This window comes from Sinocyclocheilus anshuiensis, unplaced genomic scaffold, assembly GCF_001515605.1.
Source record: "Sinocyclocheilus anshuiensis isolate Anshui unplaced genomic scaffold, SAMN03320099.WGS_v1.1 scaffold152, whole genome shotgun sequence".
NCBI classification, from domain to species: Eukaryota; Metazoa; Chordata; class Actinopteri; order Cypriniformes; family Cyprinidae; genus Sinocyclocheilus; species Sinocyclocheilus anshuiensis.
In genome coordinates this window covers 4,202,043-4,226,626 of record NW_015555781.1, presented here as the reverse complement: position 1 = coordinate 4,226,626, position 24,584 = coordinate 4,202,043, and the positions used below count along the sequence as shown (strand labels likewise).

The 24,584-nt window shown below is 39.0% G+C and overlaps 1 protein-coding gene across 3 annotated transcripts in view; it reads left to right on the top strand.

The window, feature by feature from the left end:
* LOC107674665 (acid-sensing ion channel 2) overlaps positions 1-24,584 on the top strand; it is a 413,064-nt gene that overhangs the window by 374,591 nt on the left and 13,889 nt on the right. For all 3 annotated transcript variants that reach the window (XM_016468711.1, XM_016468710.1, XM_016468709.1), the window contains 3 exons: positions 1,245-1,372; positions 17,785-17,935; positions 19,196-19,252. In XM_016468711.1, coding sequence (XP_016324197.1) covers positions 1,245-1,372; positions 17,785-17,935; positions 19,196-19,252 — 336 coding nt within the window. The remainder of the gene's footprint in view (positions 1-1,244; positions 1,373-17,784; positions 17,936-19,195; positions 19,253-24,584) is intronic.

Genomic DNA, 24,584 nt, shown 5'->3' with positions numbered 1-24,584 from the left:
TATACTTTATTCAGCAAGAACACATTAAATTGATCGTATAACAGTTTCCCCAAAACTATTAAGCGGCACAACTGTTTTCTTCATTGATAATAAGAAATGTTTATTGAGCAGCTTATTGCTGCAATATAACAAAGAGTGAAAAATTTAAGGGGGTCTGAATACTTTCCGTACCCACTGTATATCTGTCAAAACCTGCAATAAACCTGTTTGGATTACCTTGTTGCATTCTTCATGTTTTATGACAACTGCTCATACACTTATTTCTGTACAAGTATATGTGAATGTTTTCAAACAGAAATCAGGATTAATAATTTATAAGTTATAATTTTGGCTTTAATTTGATAAAATAATGTGAGAGGAGACAGCAATGGGAGGAAATAAAATTTAGAACCAACTCAAGCCACACACACACAAATCACAGACTCCTGAAGATCTTAACAACAGTACCTTTTAAAAGTTTGGAGCCAGTATGATTTTAAAAATTATATATATATATATATATATACGTATAACAGTTTCCCCAAAACTATTAAGCGGCACAACTGTTTTCTTCATTGATAATAAGAAATGTTTATTGAGCAGCTTATTAGAATGATTTCTGAAGGATCATGTGACACTGAAGACTGGCGTAATGGCTACTGAAAATTCAGCTTTGCATCAGAGAAATAAATTATATTTTAAAATATATTAAAATTTGAAAGTTATTTTGAATTGTCATAGTTTTGTAATAAAAGAGACTTCTTTCAAAAACGTAATCTTAAAACCCCCAGATTTTGAATGGTAGTGTATAAGAATGTTCCCGTATATATTAGAAAACACATGAGTATTTTTTTTTGTTACATTGTGAAAATAATTAAATATGATTGAGCAATTCAGTGACCTTACAATAATGCTGTATTGTAGTTAATTTGGAAAGTCAGATTTTTCAAGCTCTTGGTAAATGCAAAAAATGTACGTGAAGTTCATGAACTTGGTAACTCTTTACCAAGCATTACAAGGACAAAAACAAATTTGCGTGCGCCAAACTTGTTGTGAATCTGGTGGAAATAAAACAAATCTGGTCACCAGCTGAAACAGCTTAGGTGGTCTAGATGGGGTTTTTTTTTTTTTCTTTTTTTTTTCAAGAATTAAAGCATTAAAGATACAAATGTCTTCAAGGCTACTTCCGCTTAACTCCTCCATTGTACTCCATTGAAGCAAAACTAATCTTTTTATTTCTCTCTCTCTCTCCTTCTCTGCTTTAGAAGAGACCGCATTTGAGGCAGGAGTGAGGGTGCAGATCCACAGTCAGGCAGAGCCTCCCTTTGTACATGAGCTGGGCTTCGGAGTCGCCCCAGGCTTTCAGACCTTCGTGGCTACCCAGGAGCAAAGAGTGAGTGAGCTTTGACCTCATAGGTTTGTCCTCAGCCTAAATATTTTGGTCTCTCAAGCCCTATTCACACCTGTTATTAACGTGCATCTAAGTTGAACCTATATTACAAGAGTTCAGTAAAAGCAGTGCTCAAATCACATTCGATACTCAGAAACAGATGCCACCACATCTCATTGGTAGTGTAAATACTAATGCATCCTGACATATCAGCAAAGGACTGCTGACACACCGCCAAAACCAGATCGCCCAGGTTAGTAAATGGGGCCTTTTTAATCCATACCCATGTGTTCACGCTCCTCATTGCTCCACGTTTCTATTCTGTTTCATGTATAATGTTAATATTTCGTCAACCTCCTCAGGGTGTTCAATCTTAAAGGACCATCGCATGGTTTGTGTGTCCGTGTGTTTGTGAGACAGGTGTCTACGCATACCAATTATTTTTTGAAGCTCTTTCACTATGCTCACTATGATACCTTATTTTTAGTTTTTCTTTTGGTATTTTGCTCTCCACTTTGTTTTACTTTGTTGTTGTTGTCCTGATGCTGTGAGGCTTTAATATCTCTAGCAGTGACCTTGCTGGCAATCTGACTGGTCTTTGTTTGTAATCAGTCTCACTGAGTCTCACCACAGTGAGCAGAAAACAAGCCTAGCATCGTGTTTTTGTGAGAAAAGAGTGATTTCCATGTTTAATAATTAGTTTGGTGCTAATTCAAAAAGTTTCACAAATATTTTGTTTTTGTGAAGAGTCATCTGAATGGTGTATCATTCAGTCACTCATATGAGACTGTACTCACTCATATGAGACTGTACTGTACTCCATAATAGTTTTCTATAAAAAGCATTTTAAGTGTGTATGGTCCCCCCCAATGTACATTATTTTGCCATGTTGAAATGTTGCAAACTGCGGTGTTTCATTAAGCATCAAATAGAATTCTCATGCTCATTGGCTGCCAGTAGTGTAGTTTGGTGAAGCGAATAGAGAAAATTAGACAATTAGCTATACACACACTTATCGTGCTTTACCAGCTGAGACAACATGAGAATCAGTACTTGTAGGGCTGAAGAAGCAGAGAAGGTCTGAAGCCAGAGGATGGAAATATTGACAAAGACAAAACATGAGCATAACATTGGTACGTTTTTTTTTTTTTTTTTTTTTTTTTTTGGACAGGTAAGGGACTACAAGTTTATTTGCCGCTTCCTTGTTGTTTATTGCACTCACGGTTGATTACTGGTTTTGTTTGATTATGCTAATTATGTTTAGGTGGCTGTTAAACTGAAATACAGGCTAATGACTAGTAACCTCAGCCCTCTGTAGTTGTGGTGTGTAATTACGTTTATGAACATTAGGACTGTTTGGCAAGCCTTCGGTGGTGTGCATTTTATTCCTAGTCATAGCAGCCCAATAATATTCTAAAATCACTGGCATAAATGGTAATAAACAACCTTGTTCATCTTTTCTTTTCTTTGTTTTTTTTTTTTTTTAGTCAAATGCATCAGTCTGGTCATGGCAATCCCTATAGTTTAAAGCTGTTGTGGATGATGCATATGCATCTGTGGTGTTTGTCAGAGTGTCTGCAGCCTTCACCCTCCCTGCTGTTATCTGAGAGTGCAAGGGTGGTGTTCACTTATCTGCTGTAATGTACAGGTTAGGGAGGGTATCAACATCTCTGCCTGGGCTTCTGTTATCTGTCAGGGTCTCCTGCTTTCTTACCTTATGTTATCTTCTCTCTCTCTCTCTCTCTCTTTCTCTCTCGTGCGCATGCGTGAGTGTTTGTTGAGTGAGTCTGGAGAGTGCGTGTGGTGGTGAGCTTGAGTTGCATTGAGCGTGAGTGCAATTTTGTGCTTTTCCTTTTCCATCTTTTTTTCTTCTCTGTGTTTAGCTTAGTTTTGTTTGTTTGTTTAGTGTTAAGGATAGTTTTGTTGGTGTGTTGATCCGGGCCGCGTGCTACCTGTATTCGGTGAAGCATGGCGGCCCCGGTTTCAGGGGTTTTGAGTACACTCACGCGGCGTCATGCAGTGAAGGTGGCGTCTGCGGTGAGCGTGGAGAAGTGTTGTATGGCTATAGGAGAAGCTGTGGGCCATGAGTGCATTTTGTCGGCATCAAAAATTAATAATGCAAATGTCATATTTCTAAAAACAGTAGACAAAGCTAATGAGTTAGTCGAGCAGGGGATTACTATTGATGGTTTATTTACACCTGTTCTCCCTCTGTCAATTTTGTATAAGCCACCGTTAACAAAGCGAGTAGGGGACATACAGTGGAGGGTTCTCCATGGAGCAATTGCTGTCAATGCTTTTATTTCTGTTTTAAATCCTGAAGTAAGCTCTGAATGCCCTTTTTGTTTTAATAGAGAAACTGTCTTTCATGCTTTTATGGCGTGTTCTAGACTAAAGTCCTTATTTTCTGTATTAGGAAATATTTTTGACTGTTTTAATGAAATATTTTCCAAGGAAACGTTTATTTTGGGTATCAAGTATGTGCAGAAGAGACGTGTTGATTGTCAGTTACTGAATTTTATTTTGGGTCAAGCTAAGCTGGCCATTTACTCAAGTAGGAAAAATAGGATCGAACAGAAACCTGGACAAAATGTTACTGTCTTGTTTTCAACTCTTGTAAAGTCTAGAGTGCTGATTGATTTTAATTTCTACAAGTCTATGGATGATCTTATGTCTTTTGAACTAAAATGGTGTAGCAAAGCAGTTTTGTGTTCCGTGTTTGAAGATGAGTTAATTTTCACAAATTTCCTGTAATTTTCTATTTTTCTATGTGATGATTTATATTTTGTAAACTGTTTTTGTGAATTTGTAATAAAGAGCATTTAAATTCAATTCTCTCTCTCTGTGTGTGTGTGTGTGTGTGTGTGTGTGTGTGTGTGTGTGTGTGTGTGTGTGTGTGTGTGCACCTCTGTGCCTTCAGTAATTCCAAATGGACCTTTTGTTATGGAAGATATGTTTGGGACAGGAAAGCAAAAGTCTTTGATAATTTTGATAATGTTTTATTCAATAAGAATAAAACAGAAATTGTTGTTTTTGGACCCTCGGATTCTTTGACTGCTCCCAATCCAAACCTTGGTGGGTTGTCTTCATGTGTTAAGCAATGTGTGAAAAATCTGGGTGTTGTATTTGATGAACATCTGAAGTTTGAAATCATCCTTGTTTCAATTGCAACTCCTGTCTATAATTAAGACTTTTCTTTCTTTTAAAAACTTTGAGAAAGTGATTCATGCTTTTATTACTTCTAAACTTGACTACTGTAATTCACTTTATGCTGGGATTAGTCAAACAGCTTTGTCCCGATTACAATTGGTTCAAAATGCGGCAGCTAGACTTCTGACGGGGGTTCATAAGCGGGACCATATTACTCCGGTTTTACGGTCCTCACACTGGCTGCCTGTGCGTTACAGAGTAGATTTTAAAATTGTACTTATTGTTTATAAATCCCTAAATGGTATGGCTCTATTATACATCTCTGATTTATTGAGTGAGCATTATGTAACCAGATCTCTCTGGTCTTCTAACCAGAGACTCTGGTCTATCCCCAAGACGAGGTGGAAGTGCAGGGGAGACCATGCTTTCTCTACAATTGCCCCAAGACTCTGGAATGACTTGCCCATTTCTGTTAGAATGGCTTCTTCTGTGTCTACTTTTAAGTCTAATTTAAAAACCTATCTGTTCGATAAGGCTTTTAATTCTGGTTGAAGCACTCTTGTCCTTGTTTTATGTGTTCAGATTTCTCTTCTAGAAATGTATGCAAATTAGTGCATATTTAATTAAACAATGCATCATTTTCATGTTTAGATGTAACATTTCAGAAATCCTGTAATACAAATCAATTGTTTTAATGTACTGTTATTAATAAAATGAGGAATTATGGTGGTATCTTTTTTTTTTTTTAAATACACCAGTGGCGTCTTGCCTTAAAATTGTGTAGACATCCTACTCTTTGCAGTTAACAAGTCTGAAGTCTGTACATTATTACAATTGGTTGATATCTTTGGATAGGAAAAGTATCATTGGCCCTGTCATAATAACATGTGTAGAATAATGGATAGAGATAACATGTTTCTGTTGTGTGGAGCCACTGTCCATGATTAAATCAAGTTTAGCCAAAGAGTTCTAATAACATACTATCAAGCTAAATATAACTTTTCTTTACACACATAATGTTAGATGTATTGACTACATCCCTAGCACACCCATTGCAGTTGCTTTTTTATTAAAGCAACTTGAACGCACGTTCAAACATCGAATTGAGCCAGTCAGTTTAACATGATGCAATCATGTTTGAACGAGAAACCTGATACAATGGTGTTAAATAAAAATGAATTGTTTAAAGAAAATATTTTTAAAACTTTTCACTTGTTGTCCATGGAAATCTTATACACTACTAGCTTCATGTCTCTTGTTACACTCCTCTTGTTATCTCTGTTTCTTCTCACTTGATAAAATAATTTGAAGTCAAATCAAATTTTCGTGTAGAACAGGTAGCATTATCCCTTTGTGTGTGTGTGTGTGTGTGTGTGTGTGTGTGTGCACCTCTGTGCCTTCAGTAATTCCAAATGGACCTTTTGTTATGGAAGATATGTTTGGGACAGGAAAGCAAAAGTCTTTGATAATTTTGATAATGTTTTATTCAATAAGAATAAAACAGAAATTGTTGTTTTTGGACCCTCGGATTCTTTGACTGCTCCCAATCCAAACCTTGGTGGGTTGTCTTCATGTGTTAAGCAATGTGTGAAAAATCTGGGTGTTGTATTTGATGAACATCTGAAGTTTGAAATCATCCTTGTTTCAATTGCAACTCCTGTCTATAATTAAGACTTTTCTTTCTTTTAAAAACTTTGAGAAAGTGATTCATGCTTTTATTACTTCTAAACTTGACTACTGTAATTCACTTTATGCTGGGATTAGTCAAACAGCTTTGTCCCGATTACAATTGGTTCAAAATGCGGCAGCTAGACTTCTGACGGGGGTTCATAAGCGGGACCATATTACTCCGGTTTTACGGTCCTCACACTGGCTGCCTGTGCGTTACAGAGTAGATTTTAAAATTGTACTTATTGTTTATAAATCCCTAAATGGTATGGCTCTATTATACATCTCTGATTTATTGAGTGAGCATTATGTAACCAGATCTCTCTGGTCTTCTAACCAGAGACTCTGGTCTATCCCCAAGACGAGGTGGAAGTGCAGGGGAGACCATGCTTTCTCTACAATTGCCCCAAGACTCTGGAATGACTTGCCCATTTCTGTTAGAATGGCTTCTTCTGTGTCTACTTTTAAGTCTAAGTTAAAAACCTATCTGTTCGATAAGGCTTTTAATTCTGGTTGAAGCACTCTTGTCCTTGTTTTATGTGTTCAGATTTCTCTTCTAGAAATGTATGCAAATTAGTGCATATTTAATTAAACAATGCATCATTTTCATGTTTAGATGTAACATTTCAGAAATCCTGTAATACAAATCAATTGTTTTAATGTACTGTTATTAATAAAATGAGGAATTATGGTGGTATCTTTTTTTTTTTTTAAATACACCAGTGGCGTCTTGCCTTAAAATTGTGTAGACATCCTACTCTTTGCAGTTAACAAGTCTGAAGTCTGTACATTATTACAATTGGTTGATATCTTTGGATAGGAAAAGTATCATTGGCCCTGTCATAATAACATGTGTAGAATAATGGATAGAGATAACATGTTTCTGTTGTGTGGAGCCACTGTCCATGATTAAATCAAGTTTAGCCAAAGAGTTCTAATAACATACTATCAAGCTAAATATAACTTTTCTTTACACACATAATGTTAGATGTATTGACTACATCCCTAGCACACCCATTGCAGTTGCTTTTTTATTAAAGCAACTTGAACGCACGTTCAAACATCGAATTGAGCCAGTCAGTTTAACATGATGCAATCATGTTTGAACGAGAAACCTGATACAATGGTGTTAAATAAAAATGAATTGTTTAAAGAAAATATTTTTAAAACTTTTCACTTGTTGTCCATGGAAATCTTATACACTACTAGCTTCATGTCTCTTGTTACACTCCTCTTGTTATCTCTGTTTCTTCTCACTTGATAAAATAATTTGAAGTCAAATCAAATTTTCGTGTAGAACAGGTAGCATTATCCCTTATCTACGTTTATTTACAGGTTCACAAACAATTCACGCTGACATGCACTGAACCAAACATGTGACTGACACAATCGGGCACTTCATTAGGAAAATGTACTGGGTGTTAGTGGGCAGGCAAAGGAGGCAATGATGTGAAAGTAGGCATTGACGCTTTACTGTAGAGGCGTTATTGTGTTGATGCATTCGTTCGTGTTAAGTCTCAGTTCAGAAAAAGTCCTTTTTGCAGCTTGGTGTTTCAATAAATATTTGTTTTCCAGCATGTTTTTACTGTACAATAAATATTAGACATTAAATATATTAGCTTTATTGCCTATGAGAGGCACTAGTGTGCTGCTAATGGAGTAGACTCACTTTTTTAGTGTCCTTAGAGCTGCCTTTTTTGTTTAATATACATTACCGTTCAAATATTTGGGGTTGGCAAGATTCATTGTCTCTTATACTTGTGACGAGTCAGTAGCTTGATGATCCATCTGCAGTAGGTGTGTGAGCGTGTGAGATAATTGAAGACAGGTGCAGGGTGATCAGTACCAGGTATGAAGGCTGATGGGAGTTTGAGTCCGAATGAGGTGGTTAATACTCAGGTGACGGCTCCCTCTGGTGGCGCGAGAGCTGTAGTGCGGGAGCCTCCTTTGTAACAGAGCCCCCACCCTGCGAGCGGCTCCTGACGCGAGAAGGCAAGCGACGCCGGGGTCTACCTCGTGGTCGAGGGGCCGGTTTTTCCGGGTGTGTCCTATGAAACTCCTCCGTGAGTGAGGGGTCAAGAATGTCCCTAGCGTTGACCCAGGACCGTTCCTCCGGACCGTACCCCTCCCAGTCAACCAGATACTGGAGTACACCGCCCCGGCGTCGAGAGTCGAGTAGTTCTCTGACCTGATACGCCTCCTCGTCGTCGACCAGAATGGGTGGAGGCGCCTGGACCTCGGCTCCCTCATTCTCCTGACCCTCTCTCGGACCACCAGCGGGTTTCAACAGCGAGACATGAAAAGTGGGAGAGATGCGATAGTTAGCAGGTAAATCTAAACGGACTGAAACTGGCGTAATTTGTCTTAGAATTTTGAATGGGCCAACATACCTAGGACTGAGTTTCTTGCAGGGAAGTCTAAGGCGGATGTCTCTAGTGGATAGCCACACCCATTGACCTGGGGCATACTCTGGACCTGGGCGATGGTGACGGTTGGCCTGTTCCTCTTGCCGTCTTACGGCTCGTTGTAGATGAGTATGTGCTCGATTCCAGGTCTCCTCACTGCGCCGTAACCATTCCGTGACTGAGGGAAGATTCGAAGGTTCTCCTGACCAGGGGAAAAGAGGTGGTTGGTAGCCCAGTACGCATCTGAAAGGTGTCAGACCAGTGGCAGGTTTTTGAAGAGAGTTCTGAGCATACTCGGCCCACATCAAGTAAACGCAGTACTCATAGTGCCCAGTGGATGTGGAAAATGCAGTTTTCCACTCATCGCCTTCCTTAATGCGAATCAAATTATATGCGGAGCGCAGATCGAGCTTGGTAAAATATTTGGCTTGGCGGAGTTGCTCTAGGGCGGCAGGCACTAAAGGAAGTGGGTATCGGAACTTGATGGTGATGTCGTTGAGACCCCGATAATCGGTACATGGTCGGAGACTGCCGTCCTTTTTTTTCCACAAAGAAGAAGCCAGCTGAAGCAGGTGAGGTAGAGGGTCTGATGAAGCCTTTTGTTAGTTCCTCTTCAATATATTTCTTCATGGCTTCTGACTCGGGTTGAGACAAAGGGAATATTCTACTTTTGGGAGGTATGCTGCCAGGTATTAGCTCAATAGAGCAGTCACAGGAGCGGTGAGGAGGAAGTCGAGAGGCCTTTACTTTGCTGAATGCCTCAGAAAGATCAGCATACTCAAGGGGAAGTCCGGGAATCTCTGGGCTCTCCCTGGTGAGGGTGATGGTGCTGACTGGTACTGGTGAGTCGTGAGTGAGACAGTGATTGTGACAGGCGGGGCTCCACTGTGTGATCTCACCCTCCCTCCAAGAGATGTAGGGATTGTGTCTACGTAGCCAGGGTAGACCGAGGATCAGAGGATGATTTGGAGAACTGATGACATAAAATTTGAGGGTCTCGTGGTGCAATACGCCGATTTGCATCTGTAATTCATCGGTGATGTTAGTGATTCTTCCCCCTCCGAGAGGTCTGCTATCTAGCGCCTCCACTGCCAAATGAGAAGTACGTGGGGTTAGAGCGAGGTGATAAAATTTAGACATAAAATTGCCCGCTGCCCCAGAGTCTAATAAAGCCTCAACTGACACAATCTTGCTGCCGATAAACAATTTTACTGGAATTCTGACACAGGAAGTGGAATATTTGTGCTGGACGAGTGAACTCACCGTTTTTGAATTAGCTGCGGTGGGTCGAATGGGGCACGATGACTTGAGATGACCGGATTGACCACAGTACATGCACAAGTGGAGATGAATTCGGTGTTCTCCTTCCTCAGGAGACAGGTGAGTGTAGCCCAGCTGCATTGGTTCCGTGCTGGTAGCAGGAAACGATGGTGTGAGTTGCGTTGTTCGAGCGGGTCGGCATAAGCGCACCAGGTTATCAGTTTGGAACGTTTGAAGTCAATTAATTCATTTAGAGTTCTCCCCTCATCGCGACAGGCTAGCTCATCTTGCAAATCCAGATTCAATCCCCGCCGAAAGAGCAGCTTTAATGTGTCCTCTACCCACTCAGTTTGAGCAGCGAGTGTACGGAAGGTGAGAGCGTATTCGGCTGCCGTTCCTCTCCCTTGACTCAGAGTCAGAAGCTGCTCCCCTGCGCTCCTTCCTCCAGCTGAATGTTCGAATACTTCTTTAAAACGTTGTAAAAAAATGTCAAACGAGGGAAAGACTGACCCATCCATTCTCCAGACAGTGGTGGCCCAATCCAAAGCCTTTTCGGTAAGCAAGGAGCTTACGAATGAAATCTTACTTGAGTCCGTGGGGTATAAGGTGGGTTGCTGATTGACGAACAGTGAACCCTGTAGCAGGAATCCTTTGCATTTGGTCGGATCACCGTTAAACTTATCCGGGAAAGCCAGACGAGGGCTCACCATGGGTGGTGAATTGGTCGTCATGGTGACCGGGGCACTGATTTGAGCAGCTGCTGGTTCTGTGGGTGACCGACTCAGACCCTGTACGGCTCTCACCAGTTCCTCCGTTAAAGTGGTTAGGTGAGTTAGTTGATGCTGGTGCATGGCAAGTTGGTTGGCTTGTGCAGATAGTTCTGACGAGAGTTGCATGATAGCTGCTGAATCACTGTTTGGCGAAGTCTTCTGTGACGAGTCAGTAGCTTGAGGATCCATCTGCAGTTTATTAGACAAAAGCAGTACAAGGCAGGGCAGTAAACAGTAGTAGTATAGGATAACCAACAGTAGACGTAATCCAGAGAACGGGCAGAGAATCGGGGCCGGCGGCGAGCAAACACAGTAGATAAACAGGCTAAAGGGGTCGGGGCTGGCAGCAAGAATCAGAAAACGAGAATAAACAGTCCAGGTCAATACACAGGCAGGTAGAATAACAGAAAACGCTCAGAAATGATCACCGGGGCAAATCAAGACTTCGCACTGAAGAGCAGATAAGAGTGCCTTAAATAGGTGTGTGAGTGTGTGAGATAATTGAAGACAGGTGCAGGGTGATCAGTTCCAGGTATGAAGGCTGATGGGAAATTGAGTCCAAATGAGGTGGTTAATACTCGGGTGAAGGCTCCCTCTGGTGGTGCGAGAGACGTAGTGTGGGAGCCTCATTTGTAACAATACTCACCAAGGCTACATTTATTTGATCAAAAATAGAGTAAAACCGTAATATTGTGAAACATTACAATTTAAAGTGTATTTATTTATTTTATTTTATTTTGTGTGGGGGGGGGTGCATATATATATATATATATATATATATATAACTAAAAAAAAGGAAAGAAAAGGAAAAATAAAGAAAAAAATCATGCTGACCACAATCGTTTGTATTTACAGTGAACTTCAGTTGCTTGTTGTCCAGATTCACATTCTTGTGTTTATAGTGTAAGTATTGTTGGGGAACAGCACAAGATGTTTGGTAGTAGTTGTAACAAGACTGTAGTGTGGTTAGTGTTTGGTTGTGAATGTGCCGGAAAGATCAGCTGAAATACTAAACCTCCCTGTTGAACAAATGAGCCAGCCTGACAAAATCAGAACTTTTTCCCTTAAACCATTTGTTACAAACTTGGTTTTGACAACTTGGCTGACCCACTGGGAAAAGTCCCAGTGCTCTTTATGGCCAGTCCACCATGTGTGTCAGGGAGACCATTTTCAACAACACATTCATTTATTGTTCTTTTGCAGGCCTGGTTGTCCCTCAAGACATGGCAGGATGCTATAAATCTCTCTCTGCACATTCAGCTTAGTTTTGAGTTGTTGAACATTAATTGAATTCAGAAAGAATATTGTTTATTTTGGGATAATAACAATCTTTGATCGATAGATATTTTGGGGATTGTGTCTCAATTACTCCCAGAATGCACTGAGAGCACAGCTTGTGCTTACATGTTCAATGAATATTTCTCTCTTTCTGTTTTGCCCTTCAGATGTGCTGTAAAAATGGACCATAAAATGAAATTATCCTTCAAATCCAAGCATTATTTGTCTGAACATTACATTTCATTACCTTTTTACCTTAAAGTCATTTGGGTCATGGTCTTAACTTAAAGGTCCCCTGAAATGCTTAGAAACACGCAGCGTTACTCTGTGTTGACGTCATTTTAACTGAAACAGGAAGACAGGGCGGGACATATCAAGCAGCCCCGCCCCTTTTTAAAATGGCCAATAGCGTTCGTTTATATTCACAGCTTGGGCTAGAGCCGTTCAGAGCCGTTGAGCTCCGTAAAGTCACATTTGACAGGGTATGCCAGCCACAATCTCATCCATATTGCTATAAAATAGCATTCTGTGTAGAATTCAAATAGCTCCGATACATTTTGTGGTCTACGCCAACTCGCACATGTGATCCGCTCCGTGCTATCGTGTCTCTGGACCGGAGCAGAGTGTGTGTGCGGTGCGGTGGTTAGCATGACACAGCGCGAAACCAGACTTATTTTTTTCCTCAATGGAAAGCATATTTACACTGTTTGAATCATTCCCTGTCCCCTATATAGTGCACTACGTGCCATTCACTGTACAGAAAATACTAATTCTGTGGACAAGTGACCGATTTCAGCCGCGGCTTCAGCGTCTATTTTATAGTGTAGGGGGCGGGCGCTTCGGATTCTAGAGAGCATTTGATTGGACAAAGTTTGATGAGAAGCTGAAATACGATGTGACGTCAAAAAAAACGTTGAGCCGTTTTGGCGGAAGTGACGAACTGCAAGCTTTGAATGCTTATATCTTCTAAATGCGAATTTTGTCACTGTTTTGGAGCACACTGCCTTATAGATAACCTTAAGACTAACATATTGATACTAACACCCAAAAAACTTTCATTTTGATTTCATGGGGACTTTAATCATTCCATTAATTTTGGAAATTTACATTAACAGAACAAATTAATATTTAAACCAAGATAAACACAGGAATAGAACATTCCTTTAGATTGTGAGAAAATGCACTTGATTTGTTTTTTAAATATCCTCTGACCAGGAGGATGTATCTCCAGCTAATTATCATTAACCCTGATGTCCTAGCCAGGGGCTGTAATGACTCGCTGATGCAGTGTTGCAAGAAACCCATTACAAAAGACCCAAAGAGAAGGAGAAAAAGAACAAACAAGGTGAATGTGGCCAATTTCTAAAGCCATGCATATGAATGCAGCTTGTAGGGTGGGTTGCAATGGCTTTTCATTTGATTGAAGAGTCTTGAGTTCACAGATTGAGTCTGAATGACATTTTCCTCTCAGAAATGCCTTTTCATTCCTCTCTTGTGCTTCAACTCAGCTGGGAGCTCTGTAAAGTTAGCACTGGTTAATTAACTTTACTTTAGGCTTAAAAAAAACTAAAAACATCCAGCAGCGGGATACATTTTTCCACTCCCTCCTGTCTATCTCATCCCTCATTCCTCCATTTGGGATTGTCTCTAGTGATCCCTCTGGCAGAGTAAACCCCCTAACACTCTGCCAGTAAACACGCTAAATTAGGTCTTCAGACTAGTTTGAAGAAACAAACTGTCATTCCCAGCATTCAATTACATAACTTTTGCTAATACCATGGCCACTATGATAAATTTGCTGTAGAATATTAAAATTGTTTTCAGGTTTTATCAGTTCAAGCTGTGTTAAAGTATGGTATGAATCGAGTTTAAACTAGTTTGGGAATGGTTTGTTGTTATCATTTAATCAAAAATATTTGTGTCATGGATGTGAAATGGTTTGTGTAGAATTTAACTGGACTACCATCCTTCATATTCATGTATCTTCACAAAATCAGGAACAACTTTATCTTTATCTTTTGTTATTAAGATAAAAAACAGAGTTAGCAGAAACTTTAGCTGCTCCATAAAACACGTTTGAGAACACATAAATCCATGTTTCTCTTTATTTTGACAAAAAAAATGATTTTCTTCATTTTGAAGAAACTGCAGTGAACATACATGTAGCAGAAAGAAGTTTTACTGCCTGCACAGCTTTGTGAAACAGTATACATTTGAACAAGAGAGCTTAACTCTCTGTCCCAGTTGCCCAGTTGTCCCAGTGAGATTTCTAAATATTTTTTTAAAGTTATGTTCAAGGCTGTATTTATTTGATAAAAATACAGTAAAATTATTATTATTATTATTATTATGAGACTTTGATACTTTTTTCAGGATTCTTTTAAAGAATGGAAAATTTATTTATTTATTTATTTATTGTTTTTTTGTTTTGGACATGTAAAAGCATTTACTTTCACTTTTGAAAAATTTAATGCATCCTTGCTGAATAAAAGTATTATTTTTCATAAAAAAAAAAAATACTTGACCCCAAACTTTTGAACAGCAGTGTAAGTTTTTTCAGAAATGTATTTGGGACACACTGGATCAGTAAGCTTGTGGGTTCAGTAGAGCTACTTAGTGACAGAAGGTAGTATATAAAGTATCTACCCTCAGAGTTAAATGAGTGTGATCACAGATAGAGCAATTATGAGCTGCGCGCACACACACACACACATGCTGATGCTGGAAGGGAAGGTCAGTTTGAAGGGCAGAACCCTGATTTACACTCTCACTGTCTTAATCATTAATGAATAATTTATGTAAATGATCCATCAGCATTTTCTACAACTCAATTGACTGATTGAATTAAAAACAACCTTGTTCGTATTTGTAATGTTAATAGTGAGAACTTATTGTAAAAACTGATGTGTAATAATTAGAGCTATCAATTTAACATATAATGGTGTGGTTAATTTGGAAAAAAAATGCAATAAAAATGAATTCATTCAAAAGTAATGCTATTAGTTATATCACTATTACAGAATTGAATTCAGAATGGAAGGGCTTGACATGTATTTTTGACACAAAATATTTAAATTGAGCGATACACTGAAAAACAGTGTTCAACTGGAATTACTCCTGTTCAGTGATTTAAAAAGATATATACAGCAAATTATATATTTATTTCTGAAGCATATGTATTTTTTCTCATCTGCTACAATAAGGTAACATTTGGGGGCTTTTTCTTAGTAGTAATCTTTAAAACCTTTTAATAACTATCTAGTATATAAATAGTGTAAATTTAATAGTATGCATGTATGTATGTATGTATGTATGTGTGTGTGTATATATATATATATATATTTTTTTTTTTTTATCCTTTGATGTTTGAATTACTGATGCAATCACAGCTAGTAATACACATAAATTATGATTTCATACACTTTCAGAAATACTTAATTAAGCTTCTTTTCCATACAGTTCAAAGCGAGTATATAGGCTACAATACCTCTGAAGGAACACTGGAGAAATGCAAATGAGGTTATTATAAGGCTGTTTACTAAAGAACCTAACATTGAGTTTGTTTTAAAGATATTGTTTGTTGCAGCTGGCTTTTGTCAGTGTTTCCCCTGTGATACCCAGCGTCAGATCTGGATGCTGGGTTTATTTTTTATTCCCAGAGCAGAGGTAAGACGACAGGCCTTTTAAAGTCTTTCCATGCCAAAATAGCTTTGATTTTATCTCCACTGACAAATTTAATTTGCCTGTCAGATATCTATTTTCCCCATCAGCAGCCGCGTGAAATCGGTTCCTCAATCTGTGCCTGATGCTCAGTTGTTTCCAGACGCAGTTGGAAAGAGATTATGTCCCTTCTTATCCCCTCCAAATCAGCTCATTATTCACATTTGGCTCTTTTGGTCTTAAACGGCTCCTCATGTTTCAACCATGTTTTGACCAAATCTTAGATTGTCTGATTCGGTCTGATATCCTACAACCGCATTACCCATGATGTCTCCCGTTGAGACTAAATGAAGCTGACCTGCATGGAAGCGTGGGTAATATATGCTCGGAGAAGTGTGGATGTGGGCAACCTATTGTTTTGGGGCAGATGGACTCCTCCTCCTCTTCACCTGCCATTTTCATGTGCCATGTCTCTTCCCCTTGTTGTTTAGGATCTCTTTTGTCATTCCCTCTTAAATCCTTAACCCTGCTCCATATTTCTCTCTCCCTTGACATTCAAACCCTTCCCTCCCTGCCGCCTTCCCCATCCATCTACTGCCAGGTTTATTGATACGAGAACCAGTTCAGGGTGTTTGCTCATGGAGGATTGCGGATTGTGATCGTGGTAGAAGTTGTTTGTAACACAGTAAGCAGTGGACACATGCCAGCAGGACGCCTGTTGCTGCATCTGACAAAATAGGCTTGTTGTGTCTATGTAAATTCCTTAGACAAAGACCTCTGTAAAGCAAACTTTTAATTATTATTTTATAATAAATTCATACAATTGTTCATCACTCTTGCACAGAACAGAAGGTAGAGATGCTGTGAGCTTTGTGTGCCAAATTGGAACTAATTCACTTTTTTCTGAGGATTGTTATGTGGTGTGCACTGAGTATTTGAGTATTGTTTTTTTGTTTTTTTTTGTACTCTAATGTTTTCCTGGCTTTTTCCTGGTTTTGGACTTGCATAGATTAAGCTTTGCACCAATTTTGGCTACAGATGCCATTATAGAAATATCCAGAGGATAGAATATTTATTATTAATTTATTCAGCAAGCAGACATGTCTAGTATTAGGGGGTTAGTCTTGTTAAGAACCTCCCACTTAGACAGGAAGAGACTGCCTGATCGATTTGATGTCAAATGAAAAGCAACAGACAACAGATGATATTTTTGAATCTTCCCAAAAATCCTGTCTTTACTCTTTAGTTCTGTAGCTTATATAGTTTTAAGTGAAATAATTTCTTTGGTACAATAAGGTCCCATTAGTTAACAATAGTTAATGCATTAAATAACATTAATGAGCCATATATTCGCTAAATTATTTATTAATCTTTGTTAATGATAGTTAATAAAAATTGAATTGTTCATTGTAAGCTCATGTTAGCCCAGGTCCATTAACTAATATTAACAGATAAAATGTTTGAATTTTAATAATGTACTGTATTAGTAAATGATGAAATTTACTGAAATTAAAAATGCTTTAGAAGTATTTTTGATTGCTACTTAATAATAACTAACTAACTAATGGTAACAAATAGAACTTCATTGTAAAGTGTTACAATTTTTTTAATTCTTGATTTTCAACTTTTGTTGATGCTTTTTAAATAAACTTTGACTTGACAGTTTATTTTGTTTTTGCTTGCAATTTTGAGATATACAGCAATAATAGAGGAAATACATGAAAATTAATTATGTAGCAATTTCTGTGAACAATTGTTCAGAAAGCAGAAACGGTCAAAACAGGCATTACTGGAAAATACAGTTTTGCTTGTGAATATCTAGTTTATTCACTCAGAACTCTAATGCCAATCCATTTAATTCAGAACAATAGTAACTAATAACAAATTAGTTCTGGCTCAAAATCACTCGTTGTATCAGCCCAGTACCGTTTTCTTCCAGGGCAGATTGTTTTTTGTGTGTGAAATATGACATTAGAGCTTAGGCAATTGACTGTGAATGCTCTGTGGATATACCGTCAGAGTATGAAACTAATTGGTGGAGATTTGCATTGACCACTGGTGTTGTCAAAAGTACTGTACTTTTTTTATTCCCCCCAAGTATAAGTACTTGTGTACTTGTTTAACTTGAGTAAAAAAAAAACCTTTATTACCAATGCTACATGTGAATTTTATACATATGCTAATCAGTCTGTCTAATGCATTATAATGTTTTCTTCTCCTTTAGCTGACATACCTTCCTCCTCCGTGGGGTGAGTGTGTGTCCAGAGCCCTGGATTCAGGCCTCTTTCAGGTGTACAGCGTGTCTGCCTGTCGCATTGAGTGTGAGACGCGCTACATCGTAGAGAACTGCAACTGCAGAATGGTCTACATGCCTGGTACGTCCAACCCTAGCAGTGCTTGAAACTAACCTTTTACTTCATGCTCATCCTCTCTTACTTCTACACAGTACATTTCAATTTCAGTTTTCAGTTTCAGAAATTGTCATTTTACACAAAATATTGCCTAAGTATCAAAAAAAAAGTGTGCATATAATGGTTGTAATAATAATAATAATAACCAATATACATAATCGTACGTACGTTTCATATTCTGGCGGAAAGCAAGTCAGCATTGGGCTGTGTGTAGCGATAACTTGATACCTTGTGCATTTGTGGTTTGCATTTGGCAGCCGAGCAAAAACTGACTGAACTTGTTTAGAAGAGGTCAGAGTATAGAAATGAATTCAGTTGTCTGTGGGTCAAAGGTGGTTTGGAACAAGCCCACAAACTGACAGCAAGGGCTTGTAAGCATCAACTGTGACTGAACTTGACATATTGTATAATTTGAGAAGTATGGACGATCTCTCCGCAAAATGAAACTTAATTTCTTCAGAAACATTCCATTTTAATTTAATTTCACTGATAAAAAAAAAGTCATTTTGGCCCATTGATAAATAGTCATCTTTAACTGTTGCTAAATGGTCTTTTTAAATACGCAATATATTTCCATGATTTCATAATATGATTTCATGAACTTTTCATTGTGACTTAGTGCCCTTTATGTCCCATTCTTAATGCCAATGTATGCTCTCCCATAATAGCTGATCTTTAAAGTTAGTGCTGCAGTCATTTTCATTTTAAACTGGTCTCTTTTAATGACACTATATGGTCTCCATTTTCACCTATCTGATAAAACTGGACTTCTTTTTTTTTTTTAAATATAATTTCATATTAATTCTAACCCATAGGCGCCAACCTCAACCTCCTGCTACTTCAATTGGCACTCAAGACAGGACAATTATCTCATAGATGATTAGTCCTTCATTCACACAGGCACCCTGCTCTAATACTGTAATTATAGATTCATTAACTGATTGTGACTGCCCTGTGATGTACATTCAGGATACGTCTGATACATTTTAGCCAAGAGCAAGTGTAGACGTGCACAAAACTCTATTCCAATGCACACACATGCACTCCCAGCTGTTTATTTCCTTGTCGTGCTGCTGAGTTTGGCTGGGATAAGGTTGGATCTGTTTTTCTCCTACTCAGAACATGTTCCCAGTGATTCATTATTAATTTAAGAAGGCTGAATAAAGAATAACTTTTCTTTGACACTTAATTTTTTCTGTTTCTTTGTTTTCCTCTCATTTCTAGGTGATTCTCCGTACTGCACTCCTGAACAGTATAAGGATTGTGCTGAACCTGCTCTGGGTGAGTGTATTCTTCACACGCACACACACACACACACTGGTTTCCATGTTTGATGGGGGCATTCCATAATGTAATGTTTTTTATACTGTGCAAACTATACTGTACCCTACCCCTACTCCTAAACCTACCCCTCACAGAAAACCTTATGCACTTTTAAATTTTCAAAAAACTTCATTCTGTGTGATTTATAAGCTGTTTTCCACATGGGGACCAAAAAGGTAAAAAATTACTGGGATCACAATCCTTGTGAGAACATTTGGTCCCCATAATGTAGGGAATACCAGTACACACACTCTCTCTACACCCGTTTATTAACTAATACATATACACATGTTAAACTGGGTCAGTTTACTGCATTACATTTACTTTAATACATTGCACGGTTTGTATTCCATTTTGTTTGTAATGGCACACATATTCTGGCTCCATTTAGCAAGTATAAGTTCTAAAAAAAAATGATGTAAAGTTCAATATTATCCATCTCTGTAGTCCAGGGGATCTCAACCTTGGTCCTGGAGAACTCCAGCACTGCACATTTTGTATGTTTCCCCATGGGTTTAAAAGACAATTCATATTTAATAATATTATAAAATTTTATCAGATGAGAGCAAAACTTAAACTGAAGCTGGATAATGACACTGTTGGCTTCTGTAGAGCTGCTTTTTAGCTGAATCAAATTTGTTTAATAATTGATGAATTTTGCAACATTAACACTGTTCTCTTTCATCATCTCGTGTTCGAGATCCACTTATGGGAAGGGCATCCATACCTGACCTCTGCAGAAGCATCCAATTGCACCAAGTCTGGCTAGACAGACAGAAGCGCGCAGCCAATGCCAGGTAAGGCCCCACCCCCTTACCTGAGAGCATATAAGGCCTGCACGCGACGCTATTCTCCAGTTGTCATTCGCTTCTCGCGATCTCTGCACTTCACAGCTTGGGTTGGATTTATCACTGCTGGCACATACTTTGTTCCCCTCACCCAGTTAATAAAGGCTTCGGCCCCTGTGTTCCCCAACACAAAAAACACAAAGAACACAATAAAACAAACGAATCATATGAATTCGTTTCAGGGAGAGTACATCTCTCTGCAGAGAGAGAACATCTCTCTGAACCCCTGCATGTCGCCCCTGGTCTGTCCACTAGAGGGCGCCATTGCATCACAAATGAGCAAACTGGGCGCACGAGAGAATGCCAGCGCTTCTCTGGCTCTGGTGGGGACACTCGCGAGTTACGAGTCGGCCTGGCAGACTGTTTCGGATCCCGAGTGGGTGATGTGAACTTTAATGCAGGGCTACAGACTGCAGTTTGTAATAAAACCCCAGCATTTCAATGGCGTTCTTTCCTCTCACACGGAGGAGAGCGCCGTTCACATTCTGAATGAGGAAATCTCTTCCCTTCTATTAAAGGGAGCGATTTAGGTGGTGGCCCCCAATCTGATAAATCAAGGATTTTATTCTCGTTATTTCCTGGTTCCAAAGAAGGACGGTTCTCTCCGCCCCATTTTGGACCTAAGAGTGTTGAACAAACATTTGAGGAAATACAATTTCAGAATGTTAACCCACGGCACTCTGACCCGCGCCATAAAACAGAACGACTGGTTCACATCGGTCGATCTGAAAGATGCGTTTTTCCACATAAGCATTTATCCGCCACACAGAAAGTTTCTTCGTTTCACCTATCAAGGCATATGTTACGAATTCACAGTCCTCCCGTTTGGGCTCGCCCTAAGCCCAAGGACTTTTTCTCTGTGTGTGGAGGCAGGCTTAGCTCCTCTGAGAATGTCAGGTCTGTGGATTTTAACATACTTAGACGATTGGCTCATCATAGCCAAATCGAAGATAGAATTATTTTCTGCCTCGCCTGCAGGGGCATCATGTGCTCGTACGCTGCGACAATACCACAGCGGTAGCATATATCAATCGCCAGGGCGGTTTGCGCTCATCAAAACTTCACGCTCTAGCTCACAAGCTTTTAGTGTGTAGCAGGCGGTTTTTCCTGTCGTTACGCGCGACTCATGTTCCAGGCATTCTGAACAGAGGCGCGGACCTTCTATCGAGGGGGAACCCACTCTACGGAGATTGGCGCCTTCACCCTCAGATAGTGGGCTTGATATGGATGAGATTCGGACAGGCAACCGTAGATCTATTCGCCTCGCGCGAATGCCCTCCCCATAGGTGGATCTCTCCACTCGATGTTTCAGAGAACCGGGGTTACGACAGTAACCTATTGTTATTTTCCCATTTATTACTGTGCAGCTGCTTTGACGCAATCTGTATTATTAAGCGCTATATAAATAAATGTGACTTGACTTGACTTCCCTGTTTGAGCCACTACTAATAAACTTGTGATATCAATCAGATGTGATGCATAAAGGAGACATCCAGAATGATCAGTGCTGGGGTACTTCAGGGCCAGGATTGAGAACCACTGTACTTATCAATGTCAGATTCTGCCAAATAGGCTGCATCCAAAACTCTATTTTTGAATAAGTACTGTTGAATAAGTATATATTTGACATGGCATGACACAACAAAACAAGAGTGATTCTGTTGTAATCAACAAAACTCTATACAAAAGCAGGTTTTGTTTTGTTGCTCACATTCACGGTTTGACTCCGGATGTATTTGACATTTTCAAACTCTCATGGCACAAAATACATATGCACAAGTTTCTGTGCAGCAGACCTTCATGACTGTTACTGCACTGACCCTCCAAAATATCCAATTACATGGACAAAACTCATGAAAACAGCAGCCACTGTCCCGCTTTTATTCTCTGCTCCACATCTTCCTCCTCTGTAACAGTGTTTTGTTCTTATGTAGCATCCTTAAAGAGAGTAAAAGGGTAAACGGCGGAACAAAAAGTACAAGAAATGTAATTGAACAAATCTGTTTGTTTGTATGTGTGCTTTATATATACGCATTATATATAATCTTCACAAGCTTTACCAAATTAGAATTTTTAAACTCTGCATGGAGAAAACTTTGAAAGTACGCCTCAGTTCTCTTACAAAATAACTGCATTTTTCTTTGCAGATCTTGATTCCTCTTGACACTGAGACTCCTTTATTGAACTTTAAATTCCTTCGTGAACTCTCTCAAACTAAGTCATTATTTTGGAAATATATTCAGGGAAAACAAAGACTTGAACTGTTTTGTGCACCATCCCTACCAACAGAATGCAGTCTGGCTCTCATTATCTCCCTCTCTACGTACCATCTGACAGTATATACCAGCGGTCTGTCCCACACATAATAAGCAAGTTGGCTCCATGTTCACTAATTATCTTTTGCTAATGAGGAAATTCAAATTAGAGCACAGCTAGGACTGTACATTTTCGAACGTCTCAGGTACACACAATCCGTTTCCAAAGACTTCCTCAGGTTATTAATACGTGTAATTTCAAACATCTTTACCTTTTTATTAGAATTATCTGTGCACAATCATGCAAGATAAAGCCAATCGAGTATGAAGAGGGACAGACTTCCAAACCACTGGAAAAGTTTCATTCTCTGACCTCAGTTGACAAGTAAAGGCACAACGGCACAGCACAATAGGCTGAACAGCTTGTCCAAAACTTTTGCTGCTGGCTTCAAAATCCTTGACAGCTGGTTCTTATCTTTGACAAAGTGGAGAGGAAATTATCAACAACTTCAAATTTCTGTTCACAGCACCCTGAGGAGAGAAGAAATATGTATTTTTGGTTTCACCAGAACAATATGCAGATGAACACAATTAAAAATGAATGGGGGGGAGGTATGAAAGGGAAATTGCTAGAGTAAAAAACTAATAATAATAAAAGAAAAGAAAAGAAAAGAAAAGAAAAGAAAAGAAAAGAAAAGGGGGAAAAAAACAGAATGAGTGAGATTGGCCATGATAGAAAACACTCAGAGACAGAACACAGAACAAGCAGAATGTTAATCAAGAGATGTTCAGAATGGAATAATAATGTACTGTATACTGCCTAGTGCCTACCACAACAATATTCAATGAGGAAATAGAATGTGATATTACACAAAAACAGTAGTACTCCTACGAAATAAACATTGCTATTTTGTATTGTTAATTCAGTTATTTTAATCCAATTAAATGTTTTTTTTTTTTGGTACTCTGATCAAATACTGCAAGAAGGAAATATTAAAAATCGTGGTCAAAGCCAGGGTCAAAACCTGGTTAGCACAAATAATAAATACCCATTGTAAAATATTAAATCAGCTATTCTATTTAAAATTGTATTTTGAAAATTTAGTTGAATAATTGAGTAATTGATGACAAACAAAGCAGAATCCCAGTAAATTTGTCTGGTAAATTTATTCTATATACAGAATATGAATTAATATTTACATATTTACCATACTGTAATTGAAGATATGGGGCAGTTGTGGCCTAATGGTTAGAGAGTCGGACTTGTAACCCGAAGGTTGTGGGTTCAAGTCTCAAGTCCGGCAGGAATTCTCGGTGGGGGAGTGAATAAGTTGGATGGATTAAATGCAGAGCACAAATTCTGAGTATGGGTCACCATACTTGGCCACTTCACTTTTTCACTTTATACTATAAACTCCATGAATGCAAATGATTTCACTTAATTAGCCTATATGTTTTAAAAAGCAAAGATGTCTAGAATGTGCATCTAATTAATGGAAATACTGAATAATAACCCCATTAAAATATCTATTACATTAAAAAACAATAACACTAGTAACAACATGCCACTCCGGGTCTAATTTTATGTTTTCACTTAAAAATGAAAACTATAATTTTACTCCACAAATCTAAAAACATTTTTGCCCACAAATCCCTCATTAACAGATAGATACAAAAACGTCGAAGTCGCTTTGGGAACGCCCTTGCGTGACCGCGTTCTGAAGCACGTGTCAAATCAGTCCAATGGAGTAGCGAGACGTCATGAGCGGGGTGATGTAAGCACCAGAAAGTATAAAAGCGCATCCGGCAGAGCGCAAACCAGCTTCGATGAAGTAGCGCCTGGAGGGATGCAGGGAGTATGGCAAAGAGACGCAGCGTCTCGTTCCCTCGGGGAACCATGGTTACATACGTAACCTAGAGACGTTCCCCTTCAGGAACTCGAGCTGCGTCGAAGTCGCTTTGGGAAAGAGAATACCCACTGCGCCATACTACCAAGTCCCTGCCTGTGTGTGTATCTTGCGAGCACATCACGAAGAGAGAACTTGGGAACCTGGGGTAGATGCCAGGTCTAGGTTGTAAAAACGGACAAAAGTGTGCGGAGAGGACCAGCCCGCCGCAGCACAAATGTCCTGCAAGGCCACACCCAAGTTGAAAGCCTTGGAGGCCGCCATACTCCTGGTCGAGTGC